This window comes from Calliphora vicina, chromosome 4 (assembly GCF_958450345.1).
Source record: "Calliphora vicina chromosome 4, idCalVici1.1, whole genome shotgun sequence".
Lineage (NCBI taxonomy): Eukaryota > Metazoa > Arthropoda > Insecta > Diptera > Calliphoridae > Calliphora > Calliphora vicina.
In genome coordinates, this window is record NC_088783.1 from 65,528,305 (window position 1) to 65,545,255 (window position 16,951).

The window sequence follows — 16,951 nt, forward strand, 5'->3', positions numbered from 1 at the left end:
ATTTCAGCAACTGAAAACGATTTTGAAGACTAATGAAAATATTATTTATGAATGAAATTTCAAAACAAAACAGTGAGTATGCTATTAATAATTAAATTTAAGATTTTATTTGGCAGTTACTTTTTTAAAAGTATAAAAAGTCTTATACTTATGTATACCCCAGTGGGGCAGTGTTTATCTGGCTACACTGTTACTGACTGTATATTTTTATCTCAATCCCCCCAAATTTATACAACTAGTGGCAACATCAGCCACCCAATAACAACCTGTTGGCTGTATCTTTTCTCTCCAATTCAATTCAATACATTTCAATTCAGTTGTGTTTCAGTACTTGTTGTCGAAACAACTATTTAGCGGCCGGCTTGTTAACGTGACGAAAAGTCTTTGTAAATTATAATTTCTTCAGTAATAAAGTGTGCTTTTGTGTTTTAATTAAAGTCAATTAATCTTTTTAGTTTTTGTAATAAAATTTTCCCTAAAGAAAACTAGAAATAGAAGATATTAAAAAGATTTCTGCTATTTTTGTTGGTGCAATTTAAGTTACAGAAAATATCTATTTTAAAGAAATAAATAGTGCGTGTAAATTGATACGAATACGGATTAAAAAATAAAGTAGGTGTTTAAAACTTACATTCGTACATGCACCTTTAGTTAAAAACTACAAATCACTTTCACCATCCGGTATTTTTTTAAAAGGTAATGGTTATATTTGGTAAACCCGAGTGAGTATGCATTTTGAATGTTAATGAAATTGGATAGTTGTTGTGGCTTTAAAGAGTCAGGCAATATGTTAAATTATATTGAACTTGTGCAATGAATATGTTGTTTTATTTTGGAGAAAAATATATTAAACGAGTATTTAACAATACCGGTATTCAAGATTTGCAGTCTTTGGCATAGTAATCTGATTTGTTTTTGTAAACTATTATGGTAATGATAACATTTTTATTGTTATATTGTAGTTTCGTATTAAAATATGGAAGATATATTGATTTTATCATGCCGTTTGTCAGAAATTAAAATTTTCATTTTATTCTAAGAGGAACCAACCCATATTGGCGTAATAGAGAATATGTGAATATAATTTAGCTGAATCGGTTGAATAGAAATAATTATGGAACAAAACGCAAACAAAACTTATCAAACTCTAGCAAAAATATTTTAATTATAATTAAGAGGCATTGCGTTGGCAATTATTTTGGATCACATTTATGATCAGTAGTCAGCCACTCGTAGAAATTTCCTTTGTAAAATCCAAATAATTTCCCGCATTCGTCTTGGTGATAGTTTTATCACTATCACAATATAACATTCACAATAATTTCCACATTTCCACAAAATATATTAAGATCTAAAAGTCTTGAAAATCACCAGACTACCGCACCCAACTATTACCATTTGTTTCCAATGTTAAACAGAAACGTTTAGTTTAATCGTACAGCTAGAGTTTTTCACGGGAATTCCCGGAAATTTCACAAAATTTTCAATCCAGAATTCCCAGGAATTATTTTCCTTAGTGTTATGTGATGTTTTTTGAACCTGACTTTCTCTAAAAGAAGCTTAAAGCTCCAAAACAAATGCAGAAGATTCATACAACAAAAAAGATTTAACACATATAGACCAATAACATGCTCATTATTCAAATTATTCCAAAAACTCGTGAATATTCAGGTCTGTCACATAATTCTATTCCGATCGAAATTGGAATTATTTTAGTATTTAGCTTATTCACAAATTTTTGGAATAAAACCACCTTCCATGGAATTGAATTTAGTTTTCTTCAAGTTTTAATTAATATTTATACTTAATTTTAGATTTAATAAGCAAAACATTGTCAATTCAAAATGACAAATGGTGACAGCTTTGTATATTCAAAATTAGAAATCCAGTCAGTTTATCTCTTTATATTTATATTTATATAAACCAAAGAAATTTTTTTAGCTTTTTAACGAAATCTACATTCTTAAAATTTAATAATTTGCTCCAGGTGGGAATTCTCGGGATCCCGGGAAATATCAAAATGTATCCCGATTTCCCGAGATGAAGAGAAAAGTTGGAAGTTAAGATAAAAGTGTATTAATGATGTCTGATTGAAAGTTTCAGAAGAAGATTTTAAATTTACAGTATTTTGACTGATGTGATGTTTACTGAGGAGATTCCTATATTTGGTCATGGTAACCAAATATAGGAATCAATATATAGGGTGTATGACTTAAAAAATCGGGATTTTTTTTAAATGTTTAGCTTTTATTTTGAAACATTTATACAATATAAATTTATTCAAAGTATTGGTCATTGCTGCTATGCCCTTTTCCCATCTTTCTGACAACATATGGATTCCGAGCCAAAAGAACTGCTCATCTTTCGAGGCAAAGAACGAATCAAGCCAATATCGGATACATCATCCAAAGTGAAGCGTGTCCCAGAGAGAGCGTTCTTCATCGATCGAAAGAAATAGTAGTCGTACGGGGCACTGTCTGGACTATAAAGCGGGTGAGGCAAAACTTTCCAACCTCTTCATTTTGAATACTTTTTAACAGGTATTGCAACATGTGACCGCGAGTTGTCATGATGGAAAATTAAGGTTCATGTCTGATCACATATTCTAGGCATTTTTCGGCCAATTCTCGCTTCAAACGAATCTGTTGCATTCGGTACAGGTTACCTGTGATTATCTGGTCAGATTTCAGCAGCTCAGAATAGATTTTTTGCTCCTACCAAATACAGAGCATTACCTTAACGCCATCGATATTTGGCTTTGATGTTGATTAGACTGGTTTGCCGGGCTTCACATACGATCACATTCACATTACGCTTCGGGTTATCGTAATGGATCTATTTTTCATCGCAAGTAACTATTCGGTGCAAAAATGATTTCCTTTTATAGCGTTCAAGCATCATTTCGGACATGAAAAATCGTCTTTCAAGGTCTCTCAGCTATTGGATGTATCCTGCTGCTCAATTTTTTGAAACCGATGGAACACATTCACCATAAGCTTTGGTGAGCAATCGGTGTCTATTGTAAATTCCGCATATGTTCATCCTCTTCTTCATTGTGACAACTCCTGCAGAAATCATTGTAAGGCAATCCAAGTCTCCTCCCATGATCTCATTCTTGGAATCATACAGATGGGTTCACTCCCCATATTCGGACCAACAATGGGTCAAAATCATGAAAAGTACTTTTTTCACAAAATTTTTTTTTACCAAAAATTGATTTGATTTTGATTCTATAAGATTCTAAGACGCTATAGCTGTGTATGTCCATCTGTCTGTTGAAGGCACGATAAGGCCTACATGAAAGGACTTAGGAGGATGAAATTTTCCTCAAATATTCTTTGTTGATCAGAAATGTTTGTTATTGAAAAAATAAAAGTTTTTATACAAAATGTACAGTTTTTATACAAATACGATTCTCTTACTTGCTATACCTTTTACCATGACTGCAAGGGCAGGCGCGGATCTAGCCAAAGAATTTAGGGGGGATATTTTTATTTTTTTTTAGAAAAAATATTTTATCCTTCATGATAATTATACTAATGATAAGATCTCGGCCTACAAATTTTTGAGATATAAGGAAAAAACCAGGACAACCTCGATTTTTTGCCTATTTTTGATATACATATATCTGGATTACGTCATTATTATAGACAATATGGTTATCTAATGATAGATATTTCAAAGTCCATTGCAACGATATATAAAAGGCTATAACAAGTTGGACCTGAAATGAGTCAAAATCGGTAAAAAAATTTTTTAAACCGAATTTTTTTTCACCAAAAAACATTTTTTTGTCAACATTTTTTTTCAATAATAAATTTAAAAAAAAAAAAATTTTTAATAAAATTAAAAAACCATTACGAAAAAATTAAATTTTCAAAAACAATTTTAAAAAATAAATTGCTTAAATTTTGTTTATATAAAAATATGTATTTAAAAAACAAGTAAGAAAGTATGGTCGGTCAAGCCCGACCATATAATACCCTACACTAAGTAAAAGAGCAAAAACATTTTTCTTTTAAAATTTCAATAATTTATATTTTTGAGTGATTTTTGGTAGTGGGCCTTATATGGGGGCTATGACCAATTATGGACCGATCACCATGAAATTAGGTCGCGTGATTTATGTGTCTATGAAAGTTTACTATGTTGAATTTTGTGAGTATACCAACATTTTTAAGCGATTTATGCACGTTGAAGTGATTTTCGGAAGCGGGTCAATATGGGAACTATGACTAATTGTGGACCGATCATAACAAAATTTGGTGACATGAATTTTGTATATATAAAACTTATTTGGAGCGCAATTTATGGAGATACATTTATAAATTAAACATTTATGACCGATAAAGTCCAATTTCGGAAGGACATTTGTATGGGGGCTAGTTGAAATAATGGCCCGATTTCAGCCATTTTCAATAGGCTTGGTCCTTGAGCCGAAAAAATAATATGTATCAAATTTGATCGAAATATCTTCAAAATTGCGACCTGTACTCTGCGCACAAGGTTTACATGGACAGCCAGCCAGCCGACCAGACGGACGGACGGACGGACATCGTTTAATCGACTCAGAAAGTGATTCTAAGTCGATCGGTATACTTTAAGGTGGGTGTTAGACTAATATTTTTGGGCGTTACAAACATCTGCACAAACGCATTATACCCTCCCCACTATGGTGGTGTAGGGTATAAATATTTTTAAGTACAATTTGGTGAAGCATATATGTATATGATTCGGCACAGCCGAATATAGCTCTCTTACTTGTTATACCCTTCACCTTCGTGAGAAGGGTATATATAAGTTTGTCATTCCGTTTGTAATTTCTATATTTTTCATTTCCGACCCTATAAAGTATATATATTCTGGATCCTTAAAGATAGTGGAGTCGATTAAGCCATGTCTGTCTGTCTGTTGAAATCAATTTGCTAAAGACCCCAGATGTCTTCGGGATCCAAATCTTCAATAATTCTGTCAGACATGCTTTCGAGAATTTTGCTATTTAAAATCAGCAAAATCGGTTTACAAATGGCTGAGATATGAGGAAAAAACCAAGACAACCTCGATTTTTGACCTATATCTGGATTACTAAGACATTAATATAGACAATATGGATATCTAATGATAGATATTTCAAAGACATTTGCAACGACGTATATAAGACCATAGTAAGAAGGACCTACAATGGGTCAAAATCGGAAAAAATTTTTAACCCGAATTTTTTTTTAAAAAAAAAAAAAATTTTAAAAACCAAAAAAATTTTAAAATTTAAAAAAAAAAAATTTTAAATTTAAAAAAAAAAAGTTAAAAAATTTAAAATAACAATCGAAAATTTTTTTTTCCAAAAAATAAAAAAAACTGCAAAAAAAAATAAATTTTGTTTACCTAAAAATATTTAAAATTTTGAAGTATAATTTGGTGAAGGGTATATAAGATTCGGCACAGTCGAATATAGCACTCTTACTTGTTTTTTAATAAATTTAATCCATGTTTTACTATATGACTGTCTATTGGAATTTCCATTTAGGTATTTACCTGGAAATAATTACATGTGTTTAGAATAATATTGAATGATTTGTTTAACTTTTTAAATATTTATATACATAAAGAGTGAGCCAGAAAAAACTTATACTTGTATAAAGTTAAATAAAACGTATAGAAGTCAGAACATTTAACATTAGGAGCTGCTTTTCCGAAAGAAGTGTTCGGTGCTCTTCGAAATAGTTGTTCGACTTCTTTTGCCTTACCAATATCTGTTAGACCTTTTTTTCTTCCTGATCCTGATTTTCTTTCAATGTTCAACTCTTCCTTATACTGCTTAATGTCTTTTGAAACAGAGTGACGATGAACCTTCTAATCTTTTGTATTTTTTGGAAAGTCCATATTGGATTTTTTTTCATTTGTTCAGGAACTTTAGAAAATATTATATCTTACATATTTTTAAAAGCTAACGCGATTAAAAACAATAATAATTTTTTGGACCAAGCATAAGTTTTGGCTGGAATAGTGTGTATACATTTTTTCTGACTCACTCTTTATAATAGATACGATAAAATGGCATTTGAAACTACAATTAATTTTTTTTTTTAATAATTTTATTAGACTTGAATTAATTGTGCATTTAGTTTCATTTGCATTGTTGTGTATTTTCTAAAAATAGAATTTCTATAATTACACTAGTTTACAAGGTTTTTGCTCATGAATTGAAACATATGGGGATGTATGTATTTAGGTCTTCCAACTTCGGAAAAAATATTTTAAAAAATCCTGGACGTCAAACTTTTGAGATATTTCTTAAAAACGAAACATATAAAAATGTACATTAAATTAGGACAAAAAAATTAAAAGTGAAGTGTTTTAGTGTTTTGTTTATAATTATTTTCATTTGTCTCCCTCACGAGACTCCAACAGTAGTCTCCTAGCATATTCTGATTCCAAAAACCTTGATAATTAATATCGAAAAACTTCAAATCTTGATGGGAATGCTCTCCATGTTCATCACTCAAGTGTCCGAGGTTTTCCGGGATAAAATCCACATGAGAATGTAAATAGTGAATTTTGAGGGACATTTTTACGCCCATCAGTTCAAAATTATGTAATAAATTCGCAACAATATCGCTGTAATTTTGACTTTTATTATTCCCCAAATATTCTTGAACAACAGGTTTAAAAGAATTCCATTTTGCTTTTTCAACATCGGTTAATAGACACTCAAATTTGGTATCACCCAAAATTTTTCTTATTTGAGGACCCACAAATATCCCTTCTTTTAATTTAGCCAAAGAAAGACTCGGGAACACACTGCATAAATATTGAAATGCTGGTTTTGTCTTATCTAAAGCTTTTACGAAATTTTTTAAAGTAAATAAGCATTTTGCAGTGTTTGTGTTATAGGAAAACCTCGATTTGACTGAATAATTTTTCCGAAAATAAAACAAAAATGGTCTGGGTTTATTTTACATTTTCTATAAGATATTTTAAAATAGTTTTTACTTTAGAGTTTTGTACTTAATAGCGATTTATTAACGTTTATCTACAGGAAAGATGTCCTTTTAAACAGTATTTATTTTTTTCTCGTTAATTTTTGTTGGAATTTGTCAAAATAATACAAGTCTGAAAGTATCTGGTAGCTTCTCCAGAGTGTTGAGTACCCAAAAACGATGTAAATACTTAAATACCACAATTAGGTACACTACAGTATGCATTAGTAGTACTCAGGGCAGGTGAAAAATAAAAACCCATATTCTCAAAATTTTGACGTATAGGTGGGAAACAAAAAATTTTCAATTAACTAGCGTCCGTAGCTCTTCTCAAAAATATAAGTTTCATTCCATGAGCAAACAAAAATGTTTGATTTGTAAACTAGTGTTATTAGTTTTAAATAAACAATGAAAATAAGTGCTAATTTGAATTTAGGTGACATGATGTTAAAAAGGTTTGGATTTTAATATGTTTCATTGCGATATTTTTGCAATTCATTACTATTCCAATTCATAACACGATTATTAATGTTTTTGCGGCGTTTAAACAACATTTGATGATGTAGCTTATTTGGAGAAACCTAAAATTAATAAGAAATTCAATTAAAAAAGAAACTTTTAGGGTCATTATTGCAACTTGCCGTTATAGTTAAAGTTACCTTTAAGGGTACCCTTTTCTATTGCTTAAAGTTACCTTTAACTATAACGGCAAGATATAATAATGACCCTTAATCTGCTAAACAAGCTTACATCTTTATCTTTATCATCTTTAGCCTCCAATAACAAAGGATTTCTTCTTTTGAATATATCGAAAAAAGGTTTTAAGAAAATAAAGTAGAACATTTCAGCTATAGAAATAACACTGAAACCCACCATTAAACTCATAACACCACCAGTTTGGGCTATATAATACAAAAATGTAGACATATTTAGAAAAATCTTTTAATATATTTTGAAAAACTTACATAAAAACTCAGTAAAACCGGTATATGGCACCTTGGTATTACCCCGGAAAAAATTATCTCTATAATAGATTTGTACCAGAGCCAAATTTTTATGCATTACCTCCTTCGAAATATTACGAAAGAATGGATCTTGTAAATTGAAATCCCTAGAAGCCAGCGGTGTAACAAACATATCGGGATAGTATGACAGATCATGACAGCCCGACAAACAATCCTCTTTACACTTTAAATTCCCCGGATCCAATATTAAGCGTTCAGTTTCAAAAACACAATCCATTTCATTAAGAAAACATGTGGTAGCATTGGGATATATTTTCGGCATATGATATGGTACACATTTGCAGCGACGCAACATTTGCTTAGAATCACATTCCATTTCACAGTTACGTCGGGTGTAGTATTTGAAATAGAGTAGGGTTTTCTCGCTGGAAAAGTAGCATTGTCTGTCTTTGGGGTTGGTGCTGCGCAACGACGATAGAGATTCCATGCGTTTGGGATTAATGCGTACACGAGTCTGGTGGCCCAGCATTATGGGCAGACCGGTTTCTTTCATGTGAGGTGCATCGACAGGATTGTAGAGCAAGACCTGGAAGATGAATTATCATTTAAGGGAGTTTGAATAGTAAAAATTTCAGATAAAAATACTTTAAAGCCAGGTCCATTTGTTGAAGAACAAAAGTACTCATCTAATTCGGCATTCAAAACTACGGTTAGTCCCATCGAAACTCCGGAACCTATTTAAAGAAACATTGAATTTGTTAATTTTTTAAAATCTAGTTTAAGAGAAATTTAATTTTATCTCGACAGGAACCTGATTTGATTAAGATCATAGGATAGCTATATGCCTATTTGGGAATCACTAATGTTATTCTAGTTATAACTAAAAGTTACCTGCTGCTCTCCTGGGATAATAACTTTTAGGCAAATGATCATGATCCTCATAACCTTCTTCCAAATTCCAATTTACCGGAATACTAGTACGACCATTCGAAGAAGTATAATCTCGAATAAATTCATAACTGAAAATATCCAAAAACATTCAGTTAACAAAAGTTTATGGAGCGGAAACTCTCCTGTCAAAGACCTAACTCAGTTGTCAGAAACCTAAGTGGTGAGAATGTATAAGTAAAAAATAAAATGGAAACAAAAACAACACCCATATGTGTAACTTTTTTGAGTATTTTTTTTCAGTTGTTAACAACTGAGTTAGGTCTTTGACAGGAGAGTTTCCGCTCTATGTGTATTTCTCAATGGTGTCAACTCTTATTCAAATATAAAATAACACTCACTCTCCTTTATACAAAAAAAATGGATGCAGCTGATTGAAAACACAACAAATGCCCTCATCCAACAATATCTCCCGAAATAGATCCGTACAGGTCTCCTCATTGGGACCAAATTTGCAATAGATAATCATGTTACTGCAGCTTTGGGTGTTCTGAAATTCATTTCAATAAAATAAAATTTATTTTCAAAATTATTACAAAACCTCACCTTTAAAATAAAATGCACCAAATTATCTCCCTTAAAACGAGGCTTAAAATTTTGGTAGCGTGAATAATTGTATTTTTGGAAACATATTTTCTGCAACATGGCATAGGCAGGGGTGTCTCTAAAAAAAATCACAAAATATGCTAAATTTTTAACCAAAAACTGCATTAAAAAAACTTACGGTACTATATCCTCAACTCTACTGGCCAATGCCTGATTCATATTGCAAAATGTTACGGCCGGAAAAGGTACATCTTGTATAGAAGTGGCTTTGGGACTCATGCTTATAATAACCGGAGTATTTTGCCATTTTTGTAGGAAATAAATGGCCATATATAAGCCAGCGGTGAAAACAATTGAAAATGATATCAAATAATAACCCCTTTAAGGAATCCATTACAAAAAAATCCAAATTAGTTCATCGATATACAAATAATTTAATTAACTTACCTTTCCCATATATTACGATGTACATCTTCTATGTACTTTAAACCGTTTAAGGAGGTTTCTATTAAAAATCTTTTAAGATTTTCTTTAAAATATATATGGACTGGCAGTAATTTAGCTTTTGGTTTCTCACTAGGTATATTTGTTTCCATTTTGTAAATAGTTTCTTTAATGTGTGCTCTTCAATCAATGATATTCAGTTAAATGATTTATAAAATTACTTAACAGTTGCATGGAAGTTCCTTAATGACTGGGGTGTTTGAAGCAGGGGGCGTTTACTGAATTTTGTAATGCTATTTAATTAAGCAGGCTTAATGATGATACTTTTTCTTTAACATTTAATGTTAATGAAAATTTTATTGTTTTTATTTCCTAGTACAACAAATATATAAGAAACTAATACATGATTATAATTATTACAATATCTAAACTGCTGATATTTCAAATTTAAGCTTGACGAAGACAAATTAGGACATAGCGGAAATGGAAATACTATACGAAGGACTTCCTGTCTTTTAAATTCATCAAGAAAAATTAAGGATAAATGTTTACATTGGTTTAAGTGCTACCTTTTCTTTTCTAAAATATTAAAATCTATCAGGTCATATTAACTTTATCGTAATAGAGACATATTTTATGGTTCTAATACTCGTTAACAATAGCACTAACCCATACGCGAGTCCAAGAGGGGTGAAATAGGAATACCCCACCTCAAAACCGAACAGTTTTCATATAAACAAGTAAGAGAGCTATATTCGGCTATGACGAATCTTGTATACCCTTCACCAAATTATACTTCAAAATACAATTTTTAAATATTTTTACATTAATTTTAAAATTAAAATTTAAAAATTTTTTTTTTTTTGGTTAAAAAAAAATTCGGTTTAAAAAATATTTTTTCCGATTTTGACCCATTGTAGGTCCAACTCGTTGCAAAGGCCTTTGAAATATCTATCATTAGATATCCATATTGTCTATATTAATGACTTAGTAATCCAGATATAGGTCAACAATAGGTTGTTTTTCCTCATATCTCAGCCATTTGTGGACAGATTTTGCTGATTTTAAATAGGAAACTTCTCGAAAGCATGTCTGACAGAATTATTGAAGATTTGGATCCCGAACATATCTGGGGTCTTCAGAAAATTGATTTCAACAGACTGACAGACATGGTTTAATTGACTCCGCTATCTATAAGGATCCAGAATATACCCAGTATGCAAAATGATTCGAAGTTATATCGAAAATTAATCATTTTTTCGTAAAATTGTATCGATATAATGTCGAGAATGTGCGTGTTTTCCTATGTAGAGTGCAGAGCGATATAGAGTCGAAACTCGTTTATTATTCTGAATCTAATTTTTATCGATAAACTATACCTCTTTCGATATTAAAAATGTTCTAAAATGATTGGATTGCGATTAATATATGAGCAATTTCGTGGCTTTAAACCCGTTAGAGCTTAAAACCCATTATATTATCCACATATACACCTGCTTGGTAACATTTAATACACTAATAATAACCTGTGTGACCCTTTATTCCTAACACATAAGACCTCACAGGGGCATCGCAAATAAAAGTACTTAATTTGACAAGAAAATGATTATTACCGAGCGGTATACTGTTTCCCTCAAAAACTCCTATTAGTGAAACAAAATGCGTGTTCTGTATATTCACAAGGAGTGGCCAAAGTTGAGGGGTAAGCCATCAATGTTATAATTCAGGCCGTAATGCATATATTCTCCTCCCCCCATGCTCAATTTTGGTATCCTTGTTGGTGTGTTTCTTAAAGTGGGAATGTGTTTTGGCACCTTAATAGTATCAATGGGTTTATTCATAATTTTAAGCAAATCATTTGCTGCTGCATATATTATTCCATGTTCAATGGACCATCGAGCAATTTTTTCTTGAAGTGATGCATATTCAATAACTTTATTATTATCCAAGAATGTTGCGTTAGATGTGTTTTCATTTTCCAATGCAATGAATTGACATAAACGACATCAATAATTGGTTGCGCTTTTCTTTTAAGACGTCTTTGATCCATTTTTCGTGTTAAACTACATACATTTTTAGGAATATGTTATTGATAGTATAACATTTTATTTTCTCACAAATTGATTAAAGAATAATGCAAGGCGAATTTACTGTACAGGTGGCGTTGATATTACAACAAGTACAACATAGCAAAAACAACATTGTGTTTTATTGTTGTTTCAGGGGCAAATGTGTCAAAAAAAACAAAACAAAAATTTGTGAAAAAAAACAAAAATAATCAATTTAATAAAAAATTAACTAAAAATAGTAATAAAGCCAATAAAAATAACGTAAATTTTACACCAACGCTAATTAATATTAAGAAGACATTACCAAAGTTTAAATTTATTTGCTAGTGATCAGGATCCAGAGAAAACATCGAAAAATACTAAAACAAATGAAAGAAACTGATAAAATACGGGTGCCTCCTGGAAGCTCGGTTAGCACTTTGCGGTGAAAATTTTAGCGCTAATGCTCCAAATGTATTCACGTGGCATAAATTGTTATTTCCAAAATCAAAACACTAATTTTAAAAGATCTTATAAACTTTTTTTGAAGCTAAAAAGGTAAACAAAACAATTTAAGGCATAAAATAAATTTGTTTTGTAAACAATTTATGACAAGTTTGCCCCAAAGGCGAAGAAAAAAAAGTAAATCAGCTGTGCTGTTAACGCCACCTGTACAGTAAATTCGCCTTGGAATAATGTATGTATATGAATTTGTCAATTTGTGAAAAAATAAATTTTGACATTAAAAAAAAACTGGGTATCGAAAATTATTCTCCTTTTCCATAAAATATTAAAATACGATATTCTAAAAAATGTAGATTGGATAGAGCATCATAATAAATTCATATTTTTGATTTTAATTCGAAATAACTTCGATAAAAAGTACTGACTCGAAATGTTGCATACTGGGTATATACTTTATAGGGTCGGAAAATTATATTGTGGAAATTACAAACGGAATGAAAAACTTATATATACCCTTTTCACGAAGGTGAAATTTATTAAAAGGGGAAAAACAAAATGCAAAACAAATTTTAATTATCCCCCCCTAATATTTGAGCTGGATCGGCGCCTGCAAAAAACAATGGTTTTAATATTTTTGCTAACACTTGTTTGTAATTCAATTTAATCACAAAATTTATTTTAATAAAATTTTTAACTGAAATTGTAAGACCTATATTTAGTATTAACTTGTCAATGGAAGTAAATCGAAATTACAAAAAAATCCAGCAGCTGTTGAACCAGGCTATGAAAGAGTGTTTTTTTTTATTTCCATCGCCGATGATTTAGAGAGCAATGACAGATGATAGGTTATTTTGCTCGATGAACTCCTACATTTTATGATCTTGAAATATTAATCAATGTCGAAGCCAATTTCACGTACCAGTCCCGGTATGATATGGACTGGGTTTCCATTATCTGATACAGTTCCTGTGCCAAAATCTTCAAAGAATCAAAGAAGGATCAAAATATTGACGAAGGACGATAACTTAACTTTCGTTGAAACTGTAAATATGAACAAACTGCAAAAGCGCTAGCCCTCACACGTTCTCAATTTCTGAACAATGCAGCTCTCAACTAACTGGATAGAAAAGAGTAAGGAAGGAAGCAATTCCCCATATCTGACCAATTTGAGTTCTGAACCAAACCATCCCGTGGCACTTATGAAGGTATATAACCTTTTGATGTCCGCCTCCAATAGGTCGTGCGGAAAGAAGACACCCATAATATCCAATCTTCGGTCGCACATAACCGTCAGCGACAGAGGAGGTGCTTCATCGACTCCTCTCCTGCATCATGACAGTTTCTGTAGAACACACCGCTTCGAACTCAGCCTGATGAACAATAGACAAGTCCGGTAGTCTAAAAGACGCACACGTACCAGTCGTGCCCAAATAAAAGATTCTTCCCAAACCCACCGTCGATTTCAAGTCATCTATGAAGATCTCAGACGGGATCTACGGAAGGGTTTGAATGGCAACATTCCTTCCATCCATGACGACACATTAAAGTCGCTGTTGAAGAACGCGACTAATATGAACGCATAGTGAAAGTAGCTCCAGGTACCATACGCTATTAGTAACAAGTCGTAAGGCAGCGTTGAGAGCAACGCCACAGATTGCCATCAAATAACCACTGAATAACATTTTCATTCAGTCCTAATGACCAACACAGACTACCTTAAAATAACATGCAACTCCATCTTCAGGAGGTTAAAGTCATTCAAAGTCCAACATCAACCTCGTACTTTTTTATTTATTTTTTTTAAAGAAACACAAACTGCGAACTGTTTTGCTTGTCTGCAGATACACACAGAGTCTCGAACGGGAATCGAGCAAACCTCAGATTAATAGTCCAGCACACTATCGACTGGTCTATCGGTGCACAATAATAGAGATACCGGTCAATACTGCAGTGACTATAGTCCTTGAAAAAGAAACTGCTTACATGACCAGCAAAGAAAGGATCACCTCACATATTCAACTGTTTAGTTAACCCTACTTCTTTGCTTATGTTGGATTTATGAACTATTCAGTAGATTCACACTCACAATTGCTTGGACTTTATCTCCATCTCACTCCAATCACATCAAGATTAACAAACAAAATCAATTTCAATTGTTTCTTATACTGACCCAAATGTTTATGTTTTTCCAAATGAAGTAATTAATTTATTAAAAAACCTTATCGTGTATACTAGATAGAAACGAATATTAGCATTTCACATAAACTTCCAAATCATGCTATAGTCTTAACTGACTCAGAACGAGTTCAGCAAAATCATCAAGAAAACGATTCTTAATCGCACTACTATCGATTCAGGTGATCATGTTTTTGTTTGTCATCTGCGATAACTTAAAACCATAGCTATTTTATTATCAATTCGGGCACTTTGTCTTCGAGCATCTGGCTGACATTGATTTAGAGAACATTCTGCGCTGTGGACAGGTTTAGTATTGTGAATGTTATATCAAAAGGAACAAATTGGTAGTTTTGGTAAATATGTTCATTAGGGTGGACCGATTTGTATGGACACAAATTTTTCAATATTGTGCCATCGATTTTTCGATAGCTTTTGGCATGGGGAAAAAAATTTCCACTACGACATATCAAAAAACTCATTTTCTAGGCACCCAAATTTCAGAAAAATGATCGTCGTACAAGCACGGAAGATGTCGAACCTTCTGGACGCAAATTTGTCAATTGTTTCTACACCCGAAACAATCACGATATGGTGTTGGCCGATTGAAGATTGAATGTGCGAGAGACTGTGGAAGCCATAGGCATCTCACATGGCTCAGTGGTTTCCACAATCTCTCGAAATTTCTATCTCCAATCGGCCAACACAAAAATCCATGAATTTAGCTATGAAATGCTACTCTTCCGCCGGAAGATCGGATTTAGTCCCGACTGACTATTTCTGGTTTCCAAAACCTGAAGAAATGTCTCGACGGAAAGAGATTTGACGTAAATAATGAAATTTTTTTGGAAGGAAAATGTTAGACAAAGGAAAAATAAAATAATTTTTTATCCCAAAACACTAGTATTTCGGTGCCCGTATTATATTGGTGGTGGATATATAATATTGTTATAACACTCTGTCTGTTTTTGGGAATGTTACCAATCAGTACAATTAAAAATTATTTCATTTTTGATTGGCTAAAAAAAAGTCTCACACTGTGCCATGTAATCAATTTCGACATATTTTATTGCCCAGGTATTTAAATTTACCAAAAGTTCTATATTTACTACAAGTTTCTGCATTGTTTAACCAAAATTTCCGTTATAAATGTTGTTATTTTAAAAATTGTCTAGTCACTACTTTTATTTACAACCCTGTTACACCAATATACAACTCTTCATACTAACACTGCACTAAACAATAAAATAAAATTAAACACAATAACAACAAAAGAGAGATCATTGTGCTCTCTCCCCAAAAACCAAACAAAAAAAAACAACACAATCGACTAGATTCATTCATCTATATAAAATCCCCAACCCAAAGCCACCAGCCAGTCAGGCAAGAAATAAACAAGCTTTTTATTTTAACATTTATTTAGTTGTCTTTTGCTCTTTGGATTGTACGTTTGGTTCCATTTTTATTGCTCCAGTACGTTTTTTACGCATTTTTTTCTAACAAAAAAAAAAACCGGCAAACAAGTAAATAATAGAAAATAAATAACATAAGATAACAGAAAATAAGTGAAGTGAAATAAATAAAAAAAAAATAACTTAAAATATATTTACATATAGCTGGGTTCTATTGTTAAATAATTATCTAGCAGATTCCTAAACTAGAAGTGTGAAAATTAAAAGAGAAGAATAAAGAAAAATTTAAGAAAAATAAAAATAAATTTTTCCATAAAAAATCGCTTTTGCAACAACAACAAGTGCCAGTAAGTCGAACAGATTTTATTTTTTATATACAAAATACGGGTTTTTATGGATTCTTTTTTTTTTGTTGTTAAATTTTTTTAAATTGTTTACCCTGGTAAATAAATATGTATTTGTTGTGTGTACTGGTATGGTTTTTAATTTCATTATCTAGACGAAAGAGTTTAATATGTATCGTGAATAAATTCCTTTGTTAAATTCAAAAATAAACAATAAAAAATTATAAATTTAATTAAACATGTGTGGTTTTAAATGGAAAAAACAGTCCAATACTTGTACATTTAAATTGTATCCATAATTTCAACATATTACGTATGAATAAATTAACTACGTATTCTATGAGTTGGTACACAGCTAATAACCAATTCGGTATGAATTGACTATGAGTCATCATTACATATTTATACTTCTGATGACAGTAAACAAAACGTTCAAACCTCTTTATTTTCGAGAGCAAATATGTATTTCGTATTACACTCACACCGCACTTAAGAATAATTCAGAATTGTCCAATGTGTGTGACTAATGTAATTTTAAACTAAACCTCACCATTATATTTAGAACCGGGTTTAAAATTAAAAACAAAATTGTTTAAATTTGTAAGAATCGGTAATAATTTTCATCCA

The 16,951-nt window shown here is 31.5% G+C and overlaps 2 protein-coding genes across 2 annotated transcripts in view; one reads left to right on the forward strand and one right to left on the reverse strand.

The window, feature by feature from the left end:
* Nucleotides 1-7,441: 7,441 nt before the first annotated feature.
* LOC135958468 (pickpocket protein 28-like) lies at nucleotides 7,442-10,032 on the reverse strand. The gene is made up of 9 exons (XM_065509374.1): nucleotides 9,884-10,032; nucleotides 9,615-9,815; nucleotides 9,437-9,554; nucleotides 9,232-9,380; nucleotides 8,834-8,961; nucleotides 8,588-8,676; nucleotides 7,943-8,528; nucleotides 7,728-7,879; nucleotides 7,442-7,558 (listed from the first exon to the last, which is right to left on the reverse strand). The coding sequence occupies exons 1-9, from the start codon at nucleotides 10,030-10,032 to the stop codon at nucleotides 7,442-7,444; spliced, it is 1,689 nt and encodes a 562-aa protein (XP_065365446.1).
* Nucleotides 10,033-16,118: 6,086 nt separating this feature from the next.
* Nucleotides 16,119-16,951, forward strand: part of AnxB11 (Annexin B11) — a 34,983-nt gene continuing 34,150 nt past the window's right edge. The window contains exon 1 of the mRNA XM_065506729.1: nucleotides 16,119-16,327. The gene's annotated coding sequence lies outside the window, so the exon portion shown is untranslated. The remainder of the gene's footprint in view (nucleotides 16,328-16,951) is intronic.

What these genes read in the sequence shown, in the direction of transcription:
- LOC135958468 (XM_065509374.1), bottom strand. Translation starts at nt 10,032, where the DNA reads ATGGAAACAAATATACCTAGTGAGAAACCAAAAGCTAAATTACTGCCA. An exon ending in AGAGTTGAGGATATAGTACC is followed by an intron (nt 9,555 to 9,614) that starts GTAAGTTTTTTT and finishes GATTTTTTTTAG; the next exon opens with AGACACCCCTGCCTATGCCA. An exon ending in AAGATGATAAAGATAAAGAT is followed by an intron (nt 7,559 to 7,727) that starts GTAAGCTTGTTT and finishes TATTAATTTTAG; the next exon opens with GTTTCTCCAAATAAGCTACA.